We start from the raw sequence: 21,111 nt of genomic DNA, 5'->3' as shown, positions 1-21,111 counted from the left end.
GTACATTATTATTAACCGTAGCCCATTGTTTACACTAAGGTTCACTCTTTGTGATGTATAGTTCTGTGCGTTTTAGTGAATGCCTAATTACATGTATGAACATTACAGCTTCATACAGAGTAGTTTCACTGCCCTAACCCTTGTGCTCTACCTTTTTGTCCTTCTCTTCTCATAACCCCTGAGAACTACTAATCATTTACTGTCTCCACAGTTTTGCCTTTTTCAAAATATCATATAGTTGGAGTCATACAGTATGTAGTCAGACTGGCTTCTCTCACTTAGCAGTGTGCCTTTAAAGTTCTTCTGTGTGTTTCCGTGGTTCGAGAATTCCTTTTCTGTCAGTAATATTCATTGTTGTGGATGTGCCAGAGTTTATTTTTCCATTCAATTATTACAGGACATCTTGGCCGTTTCCAGTTTTTGGCAGTTATTAATAAAGCTGCTATAAACATCCATGTGCAGGTTTTTGTGTGGATATAAGACCTCAGCTCCTTTGGGTAAATATGAAGGAGTGCAGTTGCTGGATCATATGGTAAGCCTGTGTTTAGCTCTGTAAGAAGCCACCAACTGTCTTTCAAAGTGGTTGTCCCGTTCTGCATTCCTACCAGCAAGTGATGCTGTTCTCAGCATTCTCACTAACATTTGATGGTTCTCAGGTTTTTTTGGATTTTAGCCATTTTAATAGGTGCATAGTGGTATTAAATTGTTGTCATAATTTGCAAATAAAGTCCAAGTTATAGGATTTATTAATACACTTAAGGGTGTTATGCTGCTATCTTCATTCTTCTATTACCAGTAATTGCTTCTACTTTTCCTTCACCACTGATTTTCAAACCTTAGTGTACTTGAAAATCACCGGGGGAACTTGTTAAAATATAAAGTCCCAGGACCGAAGCCCAAAAATTCTGTTTCAGTGATGGTGGGATGAGGCATAAGACCATATTTTTATCTATGTGATTCTGGTTCAGGTGTTGCCCAGAAACAGTGCTCACTGTGTGCTGTAGGTAGTAGGTAAACTGCTACTCAGCCAGTGGTTGATAAAGTTGAGCATTTTTCCAAGTTCTGGTCCATGTATTGTTTTAGACCATAATTTAGCTGTGGGAACAGAAGGATTAGTTCACCCATGTGTTTAAATTATACCGTGACTCTGTTTCTTTTCTTAAACTTCTCAGAGTAGGAAGTGTGAAATTATATTAACTATAGAAATTCTGAAATCTGTTTTTACTTTGTTTCCTAAAGTGTATCATCTTTTACCTTTGTTTTCTGAAGTGTTTCATCATAGAATGTACTTAAACAAAAGCAAAAAAAAACAAAAACAAAAAACCCAACACAACTATTTTTTTTCCCTTATTTTAAAAACTAAATGGCATCAGCTTTTGTGCCTGGCTGTGGAGTTTTGTTGGAAATAAGAGGTGAGGTATCTGGGGAGCCTTTTTTCTTAGGTAAAAGACATAACACAAATATAAAATGTCAATATCTTTGAGAAGTATTTGTTTAGGCAGTTTCTCAGAGTTTTATCTGGGAGTAGCTAGCATCAGAATGACTTGAGAAACATGTTAAAGTGAGGTATTACCAATTAGAATCTTGGGGAATGGGGACAGGAATCTGAATTTTACCAAGTTATTCAGATAGTTATTCAGCACAAAATGTGAGAATCACCAAGTGGCCTCCCGTTGTTTATCCTATGCACAGATAAAAGAAGAAATTAAACACAGTTTAGCAAATACTCTCTTTACCCCCCAGGAAATCTTCCTTAAAACACATTTGGGACATAGTTAACCTAATGGATAGAATACCACTTAGAGATAGACAGAATTTTATACAGCTTGCGTTCTCTTAGCTCTCTACAACGTGGTAAAGGATGAGCTGTTTTATTTTTCATAGTTAGCCCAAATGTCATGTTAGTGTTTTTGTGTACAAACATCAGAGAAGCAATTCATGGACAATAAAAAGGTCCTTTAGCTCAGGAGTTTAATATGGTTCTAGGTAACTTATTTTCAAAAAAGTATTCTTTATTCTAAAGGAAGATATTTGGGAACATTGTCCCCCATACTAGTTTAACAGAGGGGCAAAGTTTACCTGTTCCTTTACAAAAAGATCATATTATTTATATATGGCATCCAAAGCTACGCCTTTTCATTACTCACTATTAAATGAGGCACAACATTTCCTCTCTAGTTAAGTTTCAGGAAATCATATACTATAAATTTTCATCGGTAATGTTAAATAATTTCAAGTAAAGAGGGAATATATTATACTACAAATGAAGTGCTTCTTAAATGTGCTGTGCTAAGTGCTTTCCATCAATCTCTAGTTCTTATAACTCTGTGAAGAAGGTACTATTATCATCTCTTGCTGATGACAGAACTAAAGCATGTGGGTTTAAACAACTTGCCCATTGTTATTCTGCTGTTTCTTATCCGAGCTTAGATCAAATCCTAGGTATTCTGGGCAACGAATAGATCACAATAGTAATTTAACGAACTGGTAGTGGCTTCTACTTGTCTCCTTGTAGAAAAAATGATAGTGGGTCATCTCGTCCTAACCTGTCATTTAAAAATTACAGAAATCTAGAGACAAAAAGATTTAGATAAATTGTGCAGATTCTGATTCACCAAGACAGTACATAATGGTATAGCCAGGACCAGTTCACAAGCTTGGTGAGTTCCAATTTTGCATTTTTCCCCCTTGGATCATACAAATATGTAAATTTTCTTAAATTATCTTCTGTATTGTTCCTATTTTTATTTTTCTTATTAGTGCAACTGCCATTGATACCATAAATTTGTTTCTTCATAGCCTTTTGATAATTTATAGCATCAGAATATGTCCTACCAAATGATATTTAAACGTTCAATTTCATGGAAATTATTAACAAAATGGTTTAGAGCAGTAGTTCTTAAACTCCTCAAACTTACACACCCCCCTCATTATAATAAATATTTTCTAAAATCCTTCCATGTGATTTCTGAAATGAAATATACAAACAATACCTACAAACAATTTCAAAGAAGTCAGTATTTTTCACATATAAAAGAAATAAAGGTATACTTTTTATTTATTAAATTTTTAAATAAAATTTTTAAATAATTTTATTTATTTTTGAGAGAGAGAGAGAGACAGAGACAGAGTGTGAGCGGGGAAGGGTCAGAGAGAGAGGGAGGCACAGAATCCGAAGCAGGCTCCAGGCTCCGAGCCATCAGCATAGAGCCCAATGTGGGGCTCGAACTCACAGAGCTGTGAGACCATGACCTGAGCCGAAGTCAGACGCTCAACCGACTGAGCCACCCAGGCACCCCAAATACTGATATATTTTAAAGTTCAAATGATCAATCACAGATTCATACTGAGTAGTAAAAACAAATGATTGGAAGGGGAGATGGTACCCTCGTGGGGAAATACAGGGAGGAAAGGGGTGCAGTATCTCTGAATTTGAACTTCTCTTGTCATGGAATATATGAACACTAGAGACCTGGGAAGATAGGAAATTGTAGTCTGAAAATGAAAAATTAGAAACTCTCTGAGGCCACATAGTTACATTGATGAAAAATCTGTGGTATATCTCTGGAAGTAAGAGCATGACTTCATTCACTATGCTTAATACAAAAAAATATTTTGTTATGCTAAGTCCTAAACTTTCACTAGCCATTAATTAACATAAATCAACCATTAGAATAGGATTTTTTTTAAAAAATCAGTGGTAAGCACATTGTTGTGTTGAAATTCCTGTTAGATTTTGATTAGTTGCCTCAGAGAGACTATAGTTAGGATTAGGCTCCATTGGTAAGCAGTGATTTCATTCTATTCTCACTGTTACCAAAGCTCCAGCCTTATTTTAAGACAGTAGTTTCTTATCCAACATTCCCTCTAAGTTGTACCAGAATATTTTTTCAGTACATTGACTTTTGTCACCAAACCTATTTCCTTTACTGTGTGAGCCCATCCTCAATGTAGAAGAAGGTCAGAAGATTCAGATTGCAGTCTGTTGCATTTAGGTCTTTCCTTATTCACTTGCAGTTGGAGAGGAAGCCATGTATTGGTCAAGCTGCCTGAAACCTATTCCCAGGAGCTATTAGGGTTACGACAGGCACAGGACCCAGTGTGTAGGTATAGATTAGTGGTGAGCCAGAGCAGGTCGTGAAATTTTTAGGAATTTGGTGGTACAACTGTGAAACACAGCTGCTTTTAAAAATTAAAGCCTATGAATTTTTAGTTAAATGAATTGTATTAAAAACAAAGGTAATAAATACTTAAAACTTTATTTATAATTATTTCACTATATTTTACTGTTACCTACGCTCTTGAGGGTATTTCTGCCTAGTGTTCTGTGTGGTATAAATACGATCTAACAGGCTACTGTGCATCTCTTTGCAATTGCGTTTGGTTGTGTCTTGTTGGTAGCTTGACACCCGCCGGGTCTTGACACCAGCCACTGACTCTGGCAAACACTATAAATCAAGACCCTTCCTCTTGGAGAGCCAGTTGTTTAGCTTTATCAGCACACTTTGGGATATACAGTAGTCCTCCCTTTTCCCCCAGAGAATGCCTGAAACTATGGATAGTACTGAACCCTGTAAATACTAGGTTTTTCCTATACATATATATGTATCTATGGCAAAGTTTAATTTGTAAATTAGGCACAGTAAGAGATTGACAAAAATAATAAAATAAAACAGTTCTAAAAATATACTGAAAGTTATGCGAATGTGGTCTGATTCGCTCTCCAAATACCTTATTGTATTGTACTCCTCCTTGTGATGATGTGAGATGATAAATGCCTATGTGATGAGATGAAGTGACGTGAATTATGTAGGCATTGTGACGTCATGAGAAGGAGAATCATCTGCTTCCAGACCATGGTTTACTGCGGGTAACTGAAACAAAGCAAAACTGTGGATAAGGTGGGGGGACCATCTCTAGATAGATTGGTCTTTTCTCTCTCTTCCTTCTTATTCCTGGAGTTGAAACTCATCTTGGCCCCTCCCAATATACCCAATTTTCCTCACCCATCTCAGTCCTATAAATTAGAGCTTTAGAAATTGTCACTGCTGCAGAAAGAATAATCTATGACACAGGATGACGTAGTTCATACATAAATCATATTATCAGAGTTCCAGTCGCTTTTAACATTTGACATTTTGAGTTTGCCAGAATTGTTGATATTTGGTAAAATATTAGTTTCAGTATGAATCAGAAAAGTAAATGTTCATTAAGTATATTTTTAGTTTTACTTACGTTCTTTCTTAAGGTTACGTTATTGTGTATATTTTCAATAGAACACAACTTCATTTTTTATGATGGAAATTTTATAATAGGAAAATAGAATCTATTTGCCTTTCACAAATTTATAGAGTCAACTCTTCTAATTAAAAGACTTATTAACTAGGAATGCTTTTGGTTTCAAGAAACAAAAAAGTGAACAGAAAAAGTGACTGATGGCTGTTGAGTTAGCTAACTGATGCTAAGCAGAAATCTCTAAGATTCTCTTGGCTTTTCTTTTAAGGTCAAATGATGGCCACTACAGATCCAATCTTGATACCTGGCTTCAAAACAAGAGGAAGGAAACAGAATAGTGGTAATAGAGCTGTATTTACACGTGCTGTGGCTACACCTGCATGCAAGGAGTGTGGGCACTGAATATATAATTTAGCTGATGGTAATATACTTTATATTAAAGGGAGACAAGTGAGCAGGGATTGGAGATAGGCAGTAGAGGAACATACCATGGACCTTTACATAGCACACAGTAGCATGCTTACTCATATATTTAAAGGTAATGCATGGAGACAAATTTAAAAGGTACGAATGTAACTGATATATATTATATAGTTCCCCAAAGAAGTTCGTTAAACTTTGTTCAGTTTTTGTTAGGAAGTGACAAAAAACTAGTTTTTATTTGCTGAAAGATATTCATGTTTAGAAACTCGGCTAGGTGCTTTCATACAAATTATTGTGGTAGCTAATATTATCCTGTTTTTTTATTAAAAAATTTTTTTATGTTGCAGAGAAAGCATGTGTGAGCAGGGGAGAGGGTGGTACAGAGAGAGAGAGAGAGAGAGAGAGAGAGAGAGAGAGAGAGAGAATCTTAAGCAGTCTGCACACTTAGTGTGGAACCTGCTGCGGGGCTCGATCTCACGACCCTGAGATTATGACCCAAGCTGAAGTTGGACACTCAACAGACTGAGTCACCCAGGCACTCCTGTTATCCCCATTTTCACAAATTAAGAAACTGAAACAGATGTTGACTGATTTGCTCCAGATCACAGAGCCTAGTAAGTAGGTGGGCCAAGTTTATTTAGATCCTGGTCTTTTCTCTCTAGAAAATTGCAGAAAATGTTTATAAGTTGAAATGAATTCTAATTTTATGGAAAGAATGATATTTCATAGGCAGGAAACAAACTTAAGTCTGTATGTGCAGAAGGTGGTAAGTATTATGTGTCATCCATTTAATGGAGGAGCTGGAGCCTTCAAGGTCTTCTGGTAACCAACTATTGGATACTGACATTTAATGGGTGCTAACTATATGCATTGTGCTTATGCTGATCCATTTAGTTCTCATAACAACACTTAGGAGCTAGGTACTATTACATTGTTTAGATGAAGAAACTGAAACAGAGGCTAGGTTGCGAACCTGATCTTGTAAGCAGACCTAGAATTGAACCCAAGCACTCTTACCTTTGAGGCTGCACTGTTAACCTCTCATAATGGGTTTGTGTAAGAAAGAATGAGAAGGGTTTTTCAAGGTGAGTCTTATCTGGTTCTAATCGATCTTGGAAGAATTTCTACTTGTTTGGCTAAATAGGAAGTTGAATAAAATATTGTATGAAATTTCACCAGTAAAACAAAGCATCGTTTTGGAAGGCAATGCATAGGGACTTTAAGAATCCCCAAATCAGAGAGCTTTTAAACAAACTGATAACTTGTTAAAAACCCCTTTTCAACTCATGATAACTGGTTACATCTTCATACTCTTAAGAACTACCATGGAATATTGATCCAGAAATCGAAATAAGAATGCAGCAAATGCATATGTGAAAATAATCCCACACAGATGGAAATTATACAGCTCAGAACTTCATGATGAGTCATAACTCTTGGAAGACCATTCCATTCTTCCCGAGTCTGTCAACAGAGGGATGTAAAAGTGATGTAGTTTTCATGTTCAGCTTTAACATCTGTTGCATGGTAGCCTGATTATATTCCTATCTAAGGAAACATCTATAAATATTGGCAAAGATCTTCTTTTTACTTTTGTTTCCAAGCTATTTATCTCTGTATTTATTCTATTGGCTATCCAGTATCTCTGTGTGATCTGGGTGGTCTGTGGGTGATCTCAGTATTTTCCTAATACAACTTCTTAGGATTCTGTATCTAACACCATGAACAGTTCTGCGATTAGGTCAAAGTGGTGTGTTTGTCAAAGCCAGAGTCTGTCACTACTGCTGAGTTTGGTTGTTTTCTTCTCTTTTGCTTTCCCACGTTTTCACACACTACTAGCTCTTTCACAACAGCAGGATGTGAAATGAGTGTTGTTTCACCAATTTATTTTAGTCCTGTCATTTTTCATGAAACCTGTGGGAGAAATGAGAAGAAAATTCCAAAAAAATTTGAATGTGGTTTAGTGTTGATTTTTTTTAATTATAGAGAAGACAAATATAAAATTTGGCTGTGGAGATACCAACACAACTAGGTTGAAATTTCAGCAAAGTAAGTTATTAAGAGGTAAAAATTATAGGTACTGCTTGCTTAGCTTGGTTTCAGACTGCATATTTGAATGGTGTAAAAAAAAAAGTTTGGTAAATTAAAAGCTAAAACTAAAAAAGCAGACTTAGATATTTGGACGAATAAAACACAACCCTGTACACACATAGCAACAGATTGTTTTATTATTTGTTTGTGTAATTGGTATCATCTGTGATTTAGAGTCTTGGAATAATAGAATCCTTTGGGAGGGACTGTGGAGTATATTACTGGAATTGAATTGGCACTGTTCACACACTGGTCTGCTCTCTGGTTTAGAATCCTCTCTTTGCTGCTTTTCTTCCTTAGGTGGGTCTCTTTCCTGGACACTGCGTGGAGTTAATTAATCAGAAAGTCCCCCAGTCAGTGACCAACTCAGTGCCAAAACCAGGTGAGTACACTTTTTCATCAGGGTGATGATTTTTATCAACTGCTTGAAGAAACAGGTTTTCTCTTTTAGTCAAGCACATAGCTTGTTTTGCTGTTGTTGCCATTTATTGACATGATATGTATGCATTCTTAATTTTAGGTGGTTTTGAGTTTTAAAATATTCTTATTTCTTTATTGATCATTTCACAAAGATACATCAACATTTTAGATAATTTCAAACAACTATTTGTTCCATTAATCTTTGTCATTATTTGTTTTTATAATTATATAGTAGGGATATAGTTTATTGATGAACACAATGATGAAAATAACAGGTTTAAAGAACTCACACAAATGATGTGATTAGCTGGAAACTAATAAATGAAGGGAATGTATATTTTATCAATGATTGTGAACATCAAAACTATTTTAAACAGCATTTCTCATTACTTAATAGTATATTTATAGTGCTATATAAATATGTGGATTATTTAATGAATAAAGCAGTGTTACAGGGGGTGAAAATCAAAATGGAAACTTGTTTTTATTGGGGTGATTTAATCTAGGTAGATTGTACAGAATACTTAGCTTGGAAGTTTTTAATGTTATATAAAATTTTTAAAGGAAAACAAAAACAAAGACTGAAAGATTTTGGAGGAAAGAGGAAGTAATCAGATTTACGTCTCCTACTTATATTATATTCCCTTCACCTTTCTTTGCCCTTCTCCATACTCTGCCCGCAGTAAAAGAAAAAGAAAAATTTGCTGGGCCTCAGAATTTATTTGTAATATTTTCCTTAAAGTATCTTTTAGGGTTAGGACCTATATATAAAAGTTAGGGGGGAAAAGCTTATTTAGTATTTCCCCACCTCTGCCCCCCAAGCATACATCAAATCATATTTGCTTATAGTATTCAGGTAAAGGTAATATGCTTTTGAAGCTTGTTTCTTCACAGAAGATTAAGAATTCTCATAGGAATTTTAAATTTTTAGGCAGACTACTTTTACTGTTTAGTAGAGAAAAATACTTCAAAACAGTGTTCTCTACAGTTCTACTTGAGACAGGATTCTCAGTCTCTTTTCTTTCTTTTTTTTTTTTTTTTCAATATATGAAGTTTATTGTCCAATTGGTTTCCATACAACCCCCAGTGCTCATCCCAAAAGGTGCCCTCCTCAATACCCATCACCCACCCTCCACTCCCTCCCACCCCCCATCAACCCTCAGTTTGTTCTCAGTTTTTAAGAGTCTCTTATGCTTTGGCTCTCTTCCACTCTAACCTCTTTTTTTTTTTTTCCTTCCCCTCCCCCATGGGTTTCTGTTACGTTTCTCAGGATCCACATAAGAGTGAAACCATATGGTATCTGTCTTTCTCTGTATGGCTTATTTCACTTAGCATCACACTCTCCAGTTTCATCCACGTTGCTACAAAGGGCCATATTTCATTCTTTCTCATTGCCACGTAGTACTCCATTGTGTATATAAACCACAATTTCTTTATCCATTCATCAGTTGATGGACATTTAGGCTCTTTCCATAATTTGGCTATCGTTGAGAGTGCTGCTATAAACATTGGGGTACAAGTGCCCCTATGCATCAGTACTCCTGTATCCCTTGGGTAAATTCCTAGCAGTGCTATTGCTGGGTCATAGGGTAGGTCTATTTTTAATTTTCTGAGGAACCTCCACACTGTTTTCCAGAGTGGCTGCACCAATTTGCATTCCCACCAACAGTGTAAGAGGGTTCCCGTTTCTCCATATCCTCTCCAGCATCTGTAGTCTCCTGATTTGTTCATTTTGGCCACTCTGACTGGCGTGAGGTGATATCTGAGTGTGGTTTTGATTTGTATTTTCCTGATGAGGAGCGACGTTGAGCATCTTTTCATGTGCCTGTTGGCCATCTGGATGTCTTCTTTAGAGAAGTGTCTATTCATGTTTTCTGCCCATTTCTTCACTGGATTATTTGTTTTTCGGGTGTGGAGTTTGGTGAGCTCTTTATAGATTTTGGATACTAGCCCCTTGTCCGATATGTCATTTGCAAATATCTTTTCCCATTTCGTTGGTTGCCTTTTAGTTTTGTTGGTTGTTTCCTTTGCTGTGCAGAAGCTTTTTATCTTCATATGGTCCCAGTAGTTCATTTTTGCTTTTAATTCCCTTGCCTTTGGGGATGTGTCAAGTAAGAGATTACTACGGCTGAGGTCAGAGAGGTCTTTTCCTGCTTTCTCCTCTCAGTCTCTTTTCAAGACATTTTATCCTCTGTTAAATTCCCCTTCTTTGGGTAAAATTACTAAAAAACTTTCTCAGTGGGTACTTGCTCAGTAGATGTTAATTTGTGGTTGTGATGACTGTAGGGTTTTTTTTTTTCTTTTTTTTAAACATGGCGTCATTAACTTAAAAGAAAATCCCATACCCTTTAGCAGAGAGGTGCCTCAACCCCATCCCTCTTCTCCAGCCCTAAGCAGCTATTAGTCTACTTTCTGTCTCTACAGATTTCCCTATTCCAGACCTTTCATGATCATACAATAGTGGTCTTTCGTAATTAGCTTCTTTGACTTAGCACAGTGTTTTCAGGGTTCATCCATGTATCAGAATCTCATTCTTTTTTATGGCTAAAGTAATATTCCATTGTATGGAGAGGCCATATTTTATCCACTCATTTTGAGTTGTTTCCATTTTTGACTATTACGTATAATGCAGTTATGAACATCGGTGTATAAGTTTTTGTGTGGATATATATATTTTCATCTCTCAAGTATATATCTAGGAGTAAAACTGCTGGGTCATATGGTAGCTCTATGTTTAACCTTTGAAGAACTGCCAGACTGCTTTACAAAGTAGTTTTTACAATACGCCCTGGCAGTGTGTATGAGAGTTTCAGTTGTTCCATATCCTTGTTAGTGTGTTTTTGATTATTGCCATCGTAGTAGTTACAAAGTGGTGTATCTTTGGGAGTTTGATTTCATTTTCCTGATGACTAATCATGTTGAGTATCTTTTTATGTGCTTATTAGCCATTTGCATGTTTTTGGAGAAATGTCTATTCATATCCTTTTCCCATTTTTTAATTGGCAAGTATTCTTTATATACATTCTTTATATATTCTTTAAGTATTCTATGTATATTCTAGATACAAGTGCTTTATCAGACAATATGATTTGCATATGTTTTCTCACATTGTGTGGGTTGTCTTTGCTTGTCTTTATTCTGTCCATGGAAGTATAAATTTTTTTTAATTTTGATGAAGTTCAGTTTATCTTTTTTTGTTCCTTATGCTTTTGATGTCTTATGTAGGAAGACTTTGCCTAACCCAAGGTCAAGATTTACTCATATATCTTCTCCTAAGAAGTTTATGGTTTTAGGTCTTAGATTTTAGTAAACTTTGAGTTAATTTTTGTGTCTGGTATAAGGTTCAACTCCATTGGACATCTAGGTGTCTCAGCACTATTTTTTGAAAAAAAGATTATTCCTTCCCCATTGAATTGTCTTGACTCCCTTGCAGAAAATTGACCTTGGACATATAAGTTTATTTTTATACTTTCAGTTCTGTTCCACTGATCTATATGTCTGTTCTTTGTTTTTTTTTTTAAGTTGGAGAGATAGAGAGCATGAGCAGGGTAGGGGCAGAGAGAGAGGGAGAGAGAGAATCCCAAGCAGGCTCCATGCTGTCAGCATGTGTTTGTTTTGTGGCAAATTTTGCTCTTAATACTTTATTCTTTCTCAGGATTGACTTGGCTCTTCTGGGTTCCTTGCGATTCCGTATGAATTTTAGAATCAGCTTGTCAGTTTCTGCAAAGAAGTCAGCTGGATTTTGATAGGGATTATATTAAATCTGTATATCAATTTGGGAAGTATTATCCTCTTACCAGTATTTATTAAGTCTTTCAGTTCATGAACATGGGATGTTTTTCCATTTATTTAGAGCTTGTTTAATTTTGTTCAATGTCTTGTAGTATTCAGAGTGTATGTTTGCATTTTTTTGTTAAATTTATTTTTATTATTTTTGATGCTATTGTAAATGGAATTACTTTCTTGACTTCATTTTCTTTTTCATTGCAAATGCATAGAAATACAATTAATTTTGTATATTAATCATGAAATCATGAAATCTTGTTGAAATGTTTATTCTAATAGTTTTTTTTTTTTAGTGGATTCCTTTGGATATTCTATATACAAGATCAAATCATCTGTGAATATATTTTTACTTCTTCCTTTGCAATCTGGATGCTTTTTATTTCTTCTTCTTGTCCAATTTCCCTGGCAAGACTATGGCCATCCTTGTCTTATTTCTGACCTTAGGAGAAAACATCCATTTCTTAACTAACCATTAAGTAAGATGTTAGTTGTTGGGTTTTCATAGATGCCCTTTATCAGATTGGGGAAGCACCCTTCAGTTCTTAATTTCTTCAATGATTTTATCATGAAAGGATGTTGGCTTTGTCAAGTACTTTTTATCGATCTGTTAAGATGACCATGGTTTTTTGTATCATTATTTTGAAGTTATTAAATTCAACATCAAAAATTTATTGTTGTCTCTTATGCATTATTTTTATATGCATTTCTTCTGTATACACTTAACTTATTAGGTATTAAATATCATCTTTGATATTTTGCCTCAGAGATATCCTGCAAACTTAGTTTTAAAAATTAGCTTAATATTGGTATTCAATTTTGTCAATTGAATACTTTCTCATGTTTTGAACGAGAAAGTGACATTTCTAATAGCGATAAGCTCCAGAAGCTTTAAAACTTGAGAAAGTTAATCAGGTATTGATAGTTCTGGAAGACAAGTGTCTATTAATAGACCTGTAGGACAATGTTAATTCTAAATGAGTGATGACTTATAATGCCAGCACACCTTTAAAAGCTAGTATTTTATCTTCTGTGAGCAGCATTGCAGGATTGGCATAAGGAAATGTGGATTCTTAATATATTTCGAAAAGGATGATGTGAATTCTGTTAGCCTCAGGCTTGTTTCACACTTTAAAACTGTCTTTGCCTACAGTATAAACAACTTGAATGTTCTATTTATTTTTAACATTGCCATCTGTTACTGTTAGATGCCAAATCTGAAAGATGCAGCTATAGTTTGAGGCTGAAATTTAAAGCTCCCTATATTATTACACAACAAGGGCAATAGGAAAATTTTTCCCTTCGGAGTTCTTCTTAATGTTCTCAATATGTTCAATTATTTGTGTATGTAAAAATAAAATCATTGAGTCACCATGTCCTGATCAAGAAAACAAGTATCCGTGTTGCCTTAAGAAAAAGAAGGTGTGGTGGGGGAGGGAGTAGGTGGGAGAGGGAGGTAGAAAAGAAGAGGAAAGAAAAGAGGAAGAAAGATAGAAGCTTGTCCATAAGAAATTGGCAGTTGAATCATCACAGTTACAGTTTGATGGGAGAAGGTGAGGTTGAGGTGGGGGGAAGAAGAAGGGAAAGCATACGTAGTTTTTTGTGTGTGTTTATCCTGCTTGTAGCTTATGGAGCAGTTGGATTTATTTATTGATATCTTTCTTCAAGTTTTAGTTTTCTCAGCTATTATCTTTACAGTATTTCTTCTGTGCAATCGTTGCTCTTCCTCTTTTCCTTTACAGATTGGTTACACTCTTTGATACTGTCTTACACACCCTCTCTTTCCAGTTTACTTTTATTGACCTCTCTTAAAGTTCAGTTATTCTTCTGTGTAGGCTTAAGCCCACCTGATAAATTCTTCAATTCTTATTTTATTTCTTTTTTTAAAAAACATTTTTTAAGGTTTATTTATTTTTGAGAAAGATAGAGTGCGAACAGGGGAGGGGCAGAGAGAGGGAGGCACAGAATCTGAAGCAGGCTCCAGGCTCTGAGCTGTCAGCACATAGCCCAACGTGGGGCTCAAACTCACAAACCCTGAGATCATGACCTGAGCTGAAGTCGGACGCTTAACTGACTGAGCCACCAAGGTGCCCCTTATTTTATTTCTTGGATCAACATTTTGTCTTTTTTGTAATTTCCATAGTGGGATTCCTCATTTCTTCCATTATCCACCTTTTTGTCTAGAAAGAAAGAAAAAGGGTTAGGGGAGGAAGAGGGGAGAGAAAGGAAAGTAGGGAGAGAGGGTAAGAGAAAAGCAGGGCAATGCTTATTTTCTTCTTAACTCGAAGGACAAGGGAATTTAGATAAAAAGCCTTTGCTCTGAACACAGAAGATTTGGACAGGAATAAAAAAAAATATCTCTTTGAAGCATTGGAGAGTTAATAAGGCAGTAAACAATTACTGAGCTGAGGTTAAGCAGAAAAAGGACATCCTGAAGACAGACTTCAGTATATGGAGACTTTATTCCCCTAGGGTATCTACTGATAGAGTAGAGAAAGGCACAGTAGTCCTAGGAGAACAAAAATTGGAGCTCAGAGCCCAGTAGGGCAGAGTTACTGATAAATGCCCCAAGTTTTGAGTTAGAATTTTTGTGGAAATTGACAACTGGTTCTAAACTGATTCTAAAATAATTATGGAAATGCAGAGACCTAAATCCCAAGACAATTTTGAAGAACAATAAAGTGGGGAAACTTACTATTTTAAATATCAAGATTTATTGTTAAAACTTCACTTAAGGTACTGATATTAATTCAAGGGTAGACAGACAAATAGATTAGTGGAGCAGAATAGAGTCCAGAAACAAACCTGTGAATATATAGATACTTTTTTGCAGAGCAATGTCAAAAGGACAGTTATTTCAATAAATGGTGCTAGGTCACCTTCAGGGGTGTGTGTGTGTGTATGAGTGTATAAAATTCTTATTTAACCCTGTATACAGAATCATTTCTGGGAGAATTACAGATCTGTATGTGAAAGGCAAAACAATAAAACTCTTAGAAGATAATACAGTAGAGTATCTTCATGACCTATTTTCATGATCTCGGGATAAACATAAGCAGTAATCTTAACTGAAAAGCTTAATAATTAAATTGAATTAAAGATCAGAACTTGATCTTAAATGCTATTAAGATAATGAAGAAAGCAAATCACAAAATGAGAAAGATATTTGACAAAGGTCACATAACTAAAGTGTGTAAAGAATCAGTAAGAAAGGGACCGATAAAATGATTTGTTTAAGTGAAAACTTGAATAGGTACTTTACAACAAATATCCAAAATGCTCATAAGCGTATGACAAGATGGGAAACGTCATCAGTCTTTAGGGAAATGCAAACTGAAATCTCATTGACTCTTTAATACATACCCACCAGAGGTTAAAATTTAAGAATAATAATGCCAAAGGTTGGCAAGGATATGCATCAGTAGGAATTCTCTCACACTGCTGATGGGAGATAATGTGAGACAATCATTGTTTGGTATTACATACTGAAGTTGACACATACCCTGGGGTCCAGCAGCTTCACTCTTAGGTCAATATAGAATGTTTATAGCAACCTTAGTCCTAATTGTCAAAAAACTTGAAAAACCAGAGGCATATTCATAATGGGATGGATAAATAAAGGCACATTCGTTGAACGGATTCTTCTACACCGATGAAAATGAAATGAGTTCTGGCTGTCTGCCACAATATGGGTGAATCTCACAAAAATAAGTGTTGAGTGAGAGAAGCGTGCTATACGTACATGCATACATACGCCGTATAATTCCACATAGATGAGGAGAGAGTTCAGAATCACAGAGTTTAAGATGGTTCTGTGGTGTTAGAATTCAGAATAGCAGTTAACTTTGGGCGGGAGGAAGGGGATAGGTGACTGGGATGGGTAGGAGAGAGGATTCTGGAGTGCTAGCAGTGTTCTGTGGATCCAGGTGGTGATTATACAGAAATGGAATGATGTTGAACATCTTTTCATGTGTTTATTGGCCATTTGTATATCTTCTTTGGAGAAATCCCAGTTCAAGTCCTTTGTCATTTTTGAATTGGTCACTTTTCATTCTTTAAATATATCTCCCATCCAGATAAATATTCTTTGCAGTATTGCTTTAATATTCAAATGTTGGAAATCACAGTTTCAAAATAGATACTTCCTTATCTATTTATGTGTGTGAAATATTCTGCAGCCCTTAAAAAGAAAGTCATATGGAATTGTTTTCTGTGATTTATTGTTAAATGAAAAAGCAAATCACAACATAGAATAATCTCATTGTAAATTCATAGAAAATGATCTGGAAGGATATATACCAACTAGAAAGGGGAATGAGATTGTAGACATCAGCAAAAGAAATTTAATTTTTTTCTCTGTTTGCTTCTGTATTATTCAACCCCTTTACAATAAAAAAGTATTACTTTATAGAATATGAAAAAATAGATTGTATCTCTCCTTAACTCCATCCTTTCCAAATAGGTGATTTCCAAGGGTCCTTCTTAATGCAACCACCCCATAACATAGATATTTTCTGACAGTAGGTTTAATTTAGATATTTAATTTATATACATGTGTGAAAACAACACAGTTGAAGGGATAAGAGCATAGGCTTCCAACCTCAAGTTTTAATCCCTGTGCCACATTTTACATTTGGCTTCTCTGACTTTTAATTCCCTTATTTAAAAAAGTGAGGCAACATCCCTTTGAAGATTAGGGATAAGGCATCTAAAGCCCTTGGATACTTAATAAATGTCAGCTGTAGTATTTATTGATTTATATTTATCCACTCTTATGTCATTTAAATTCCAGAGTGTCAAAAACTAGATTTATGTAGATACAAAATTAATATTTGTTGGTAAAATCTATATGCCAACATCTCACAGTATACCACTAAGACAAATGAATTATAGTAGTTTTCCTGGGACCATGATGGGAGAAGGAGCCTCTTTGGATGCCACTTGAATGGAGTTTGCATTATAAATATTTGGCTTTGGGGGGGGGGGGGGGGCGACAGCGGAATTTTTTGATTAGCAGACATAAAAGTAGCTGAGGCTTTCATTTCGAGAAAAAACTTAGTAATTAGATATAATACTGATGAAATCCTTATGGTAAGAAGTAGTTTATAAGGTAACAAATTAGTCTAAATTTGTAGCATAATTTTGAAATTAAAAAAAGTTCTTTATTTTCTTCTTTTAGGGAATTGGTCCTTTAGTGTCTTGCTTTCTTTGTTTTACTTGCAACTTTGCTTAATTATAGTTTTTTCCTTTATTTTCTTCTGTTTGCTCCTGGATTGTTTGTTTTCTTTCTTCGAGTTTGTAGCACTTTCCTCTTCTGTAACCATGTTTCCTTAACATGTCACTGACCAGACATTTTGTATCAAGTAAAGTAGGTACAGGTTTTTATCCTGTGTGCAGCATTGTATTGAACATATGCTTCCTTATATTCTGGAGGCCAGTACTTCAAGAATCAGATATTAAAATCAGCACCCTGGAAGGCATTGATGTAAGATACAGATTTGTACCAAAATGCTAGAATGCCCTGGGAAGTTTCTTTCTGAATACATTGCAAGTGACAGATTAAGATAATATTTTCATACTCTGCATTAGGGAAAAACAGGTAGAAGATTCATAATGGCACATATCTGTCAAGTGCTTGAGAGTTTATGGATACTTTTATTTCCCTTCTGTCAATTGGAATTTGACTCTTGATGCAGTCCTGTGAGGTTTGGGGGTAGGGGGTGTATTCCTGTATCCTGCCACACCTTGCATTAACAAATGGAGCCCAGGAAACTCAGGGAGGTTAAACAGCTTGCCTGAGGGTTCACAACTGGGATTTGCTGAAATTTTCTGATGTCTGGTGGTAACTATGGCCAATACTTAACGTAGCTCTCACTGTGTGGTGTACCAAGACATAAATGAACTCATTTGTGGTTGATTCACTCAAAATCCAGAATTTGTCCCACTGTAGAACATTGAGTAGAGATGAAGTTTATTGTTCTCTCTCTCAAAACAAATATTTACTTAATATGTTTAGCTTTTATTACAATAGGCATGAATAAAAACACATTTGGATTTTCACAAGGCTTATACTAACGGAACAGAAGTTGGGGCAAAGATGGGTTTAATGGAGGACGAAGAGAAGTGCTTCTAGGACCTTGCTTAATGGGCTGATTTCAGTCAGCCTTCATCCTCTCTCATGACTGATTAACCCAAACAGTATCCTTCAGTCTGTCCTCACTGCACACTCTGTTCTGTAACAGCGTTTGTAGGCATCCTCCTCCTCTGCTCTCCTGTTCTCGTCTTTCTCCCAGTGCACTCTGCTGGGCGTTGCTTCTGTGTGCTGTGAACATACGTGCCCTCAAAGTGCTCCCATTGTGCCCAGAGTGTGAAGTGCCCTCCTCCCCATTTTGGCCACTTGAAATCCTCCTCGTGTTTCAGGCTTCAGGCCATGACCTGCTTCCTCTGTGAGAGCTTGCTAACCCCTCTCTCCCTACCCCCATGTCCTGTTTACCCCTGGCCAAGTCTAACGGCACCTCTGCCACTTGCTCCCAAAGTGCTGTCTCCTCACAAAGGGTAAGCATGTCTCATTCATCTTTACCTGTCTCACAGGAGGCTCATACAGTGGACACATGATTATTTCCTCTGTCTTAATACTGCTAACATGAATTTCTAGAATCAAACTTTTTTTTTTAATGTTTGTTTTTGAGAGAGCGCAGGTGGCGTAGGGGCAGAGAGAGGGGCACAGAGGATCCGAAGGGGGCTCTGTGCTGACAGCAGTTAACCCAATGTGGGGCTTGAACTCACGATCCTTCAGATCATGACCTGAGCCTGAGCCACCCAGGTGCCCCCATAACTTCTTTTTTTTAGAGTTTTATGTAAGTAATCTCTACACTCAATGTGGGGCTCAAGCTCACAACCCTGATATCAGGAGTCCCACACTCAGGGTGCCTGGGTGGCTCAGTTGGTTAAGCGTCTGACTCTTGATATCGTCTCAGGTTGGGATCAAGCTCCATGTCGGGCTCAGTGCTGACAGCATGAAGAATCTCTGTCTCCCTTTCTCTCTGCCCCCCCCCCCTAAATAAATAAATAACCTTAAAAAAGAAAAGAGTCGCATGCTGTACTGACTGAGTCAGTCAGGCACCCCTAGAATACAACTTTTATCTCATAATCCCTAGCTTCAGAAAACTTCAGTAATGTCCCTCTGCTCCAGAATTATGTACAAAATCTTTAGTCTAGAATTTGAGGTGCTCCATAAATAACTGGAACTATCTCGTCTTTGTAACCAAATGTTTCCCTTATCTATACTTTAGTGTCAGGAACATGTTTCTTTACCTTGCAGTATACTTTGGGTTTCCCTGCGTACTCGGACTCTGATCTTTCTCCTCGCTGAAATGTTTACTATGTTCTTCATGAAGGTTCTTTAGACCACTGCTTCGAAAACGTTCATGTGTGTTCAGTGTGCCTGAGAGGTGGTATTAAAAACTGTGGATTGTGATTCAGTGGGTCTGGGGTGGGACCTGGGTCTCTGCATTTCCAATGAACTCCCAGGTGACTCAACGATCCTCATCCTAAGACTATATTTTGAATAAAAAGGGACTCCATTTTAGCCATCAGTAGCTATTATTTGTATCCGTCATTTGGAAATAGTGTATAGTAATGAGCCATCTTATTTTGAATTTGATTCTTCACTTTTTATGTCTTTTTCCTCACCTAAATTGTTTTGGTTACTGGTGGATATTTTATTTTATACCAGTTTGCATCCTTTATATATAATGTTTGCTCTAATACAGTTGATTGATAATTAAAAATATGAACAATTTCTACTGTAGTAATCAAAAATGTTTCCTGACCTCCCGTATGCCCATTAGCCAGTGCTAGGTGTAGGCCCCTAATCAGTCTTCTCCGTAAGTAAAGCAGCTGTTCCCATTTTTGGTCATTTCCAGTACTCATTCATTGATCAGAATTTATGAAGTACATACTAAGTACTAGGACCAAAACAGCAAACACAGCAGACAAATATTGTCATTTTGGGGTTTTGTATTCAAGTGTGATGCGAAGGAGAGAAAAAGGTAAACAAAGGAGTAAAAGGTATAGTGTGGTAAAATCTATATAGTATGATAAGTGCTATGCAGAAAAGTCTGGAAAGGGGTGCAGGGGTTAGGAAGTGGTGGGATGTGGCCCATGTGGGCTTATCATTCCAAAGGTGGGTAGAGTGGTTGGGAAGGGCTCATTAGAAGGTTACTTTCGAGTGCCTGAAGGGAGATGAGGAGGGGAGCAAAGCACTTACCTGGGGGGTGCTTTCCAGACCGAGAACTGCAAATGTGGGGCTGCTGAGCTGGACATATGCCTGGCTTGCTACGGGATTTGCTGGAAGGCAGTTTGACCACAACAGTGAGTGACGTGAGGTGAGGTCTGGAGGTGAAAGGAGTCAAGTTCTCTTTGGGGCCTGGGTATGGATTTTGGCTTTCATTTAAAATTAGATGGGATGACATTAGAAGCTTTTGAGCAGAGCTGTTACTTGGCCTTATTTGGAGGATCACTTTGGTTGCCACGTTAAGGACAGGAGACCTGGGTAGAAGAAGGGAGACGGGCAGCAGCTGTTTGTAGTGGGTCTGGCAAGAGATGATGGTGGCTCAGATCAATGTGGTAGCAGTAAAAGTGGGCAGAGGTGATTGGATTCTGGGTATATTTCAGGCCATGAAACCTGCAGAATTTTCAGACATACTGTGAAGAGTTTGAGTAACACAGGTAATTCTTAGGATAGAATGATTACAGTGTAGCTGTTCCTTTCCATTGAGTTCCTTGTTAACGCCACCACCCGCACAGATTCATGTTAGCCCCTCACAGGAGAGCCTCCAGACACTTTGTTAAATATGAGAGAAAAATAACAAGTGACCTCTCCTGTGCCATAAACCGTCATTGGAAGACAAAACATGGTGCTTTCTGGGTGCCTGGGTGGCTCCGTCGGTTAAGCTTCCAACTCTTGATTTCAGCTCAGGTCATGATCTCATGGTTCGTGGGATCTAGCCCTGAGTTGGGCTCTGCGCTGACAGCATAGAGCCTGCTTGAGATTCTCTCTCCCTCTCTCTGTCCTTCCCCTGCTAATGCTCTCTCATTCTCTCTAAACAAATAAATACACTTAAAAAAAAAAAAAAACAACGAAAAACACATGATGCT

The 21,111-nt window shown here is 36.8% G+C and overlaps 1 protein-coding gene and 1 long non-coding RNA gene across 6 annotated transcripts in view; one reads left to right on the top strand and one right to left on the bottom strand.

Annotated features, from left to right (window-relative positions):
- The window catches only part of ARHGAP32 (Rho GTPase activating protein 32), a 198,658-nt gene that overhangs the window by 114,489 nt on the left and 63,058 nt on the right, over positions 1-21,111 (top strand). For 3 of the 5 annotated variants that reach the window (XM_042904540.1, XM_042904539.1, XM_042904541.1), the window contains one exon: positions 8,050-8,131. In XM_042904540.1, coding sequence (XP_042760474.1) covers positions 8,050-8,131 — 82 coding nt within the window. Of the gene's footprint in view, positions 1-4,852; positions 4,902-5,499; positions 5,576-8,049; positions 8,132-21,111 lie in introns of those variants that run through there. The other 2 variants (XM_042904542.1, XM_042904543.1) reach the window with 2 other exon arrangements.
- Positions 729-4,786, bottom strand: LOC122199444. The gene is made up of 2 exons (XR_006193509.1): positions 4,732-4,786; positions 729-1,095 (listed from the first exon to the last, which is right to left on the bottom strand). It is a non-coding gene; the product is annotated as an uncharacterized LOC122199444 (long non-coding RNA).

Source organism: Panthera leo, chromosome D1 (assembly GCF_018350215.1).
Source record: "Panthera leo isolate Ple1 chromosome D1, P.leo_Ple1_pat1.1, whole genome shotgun sequence".
Lineage (NCBI taxonomy): Eukaryota > Metazoa > Chordata > Mammalia > Carnivora > Felidae > Panthera > Panthera leo.
This window is presented reverse-complemented; position numbering and strand designations above follow the sequence as displayed.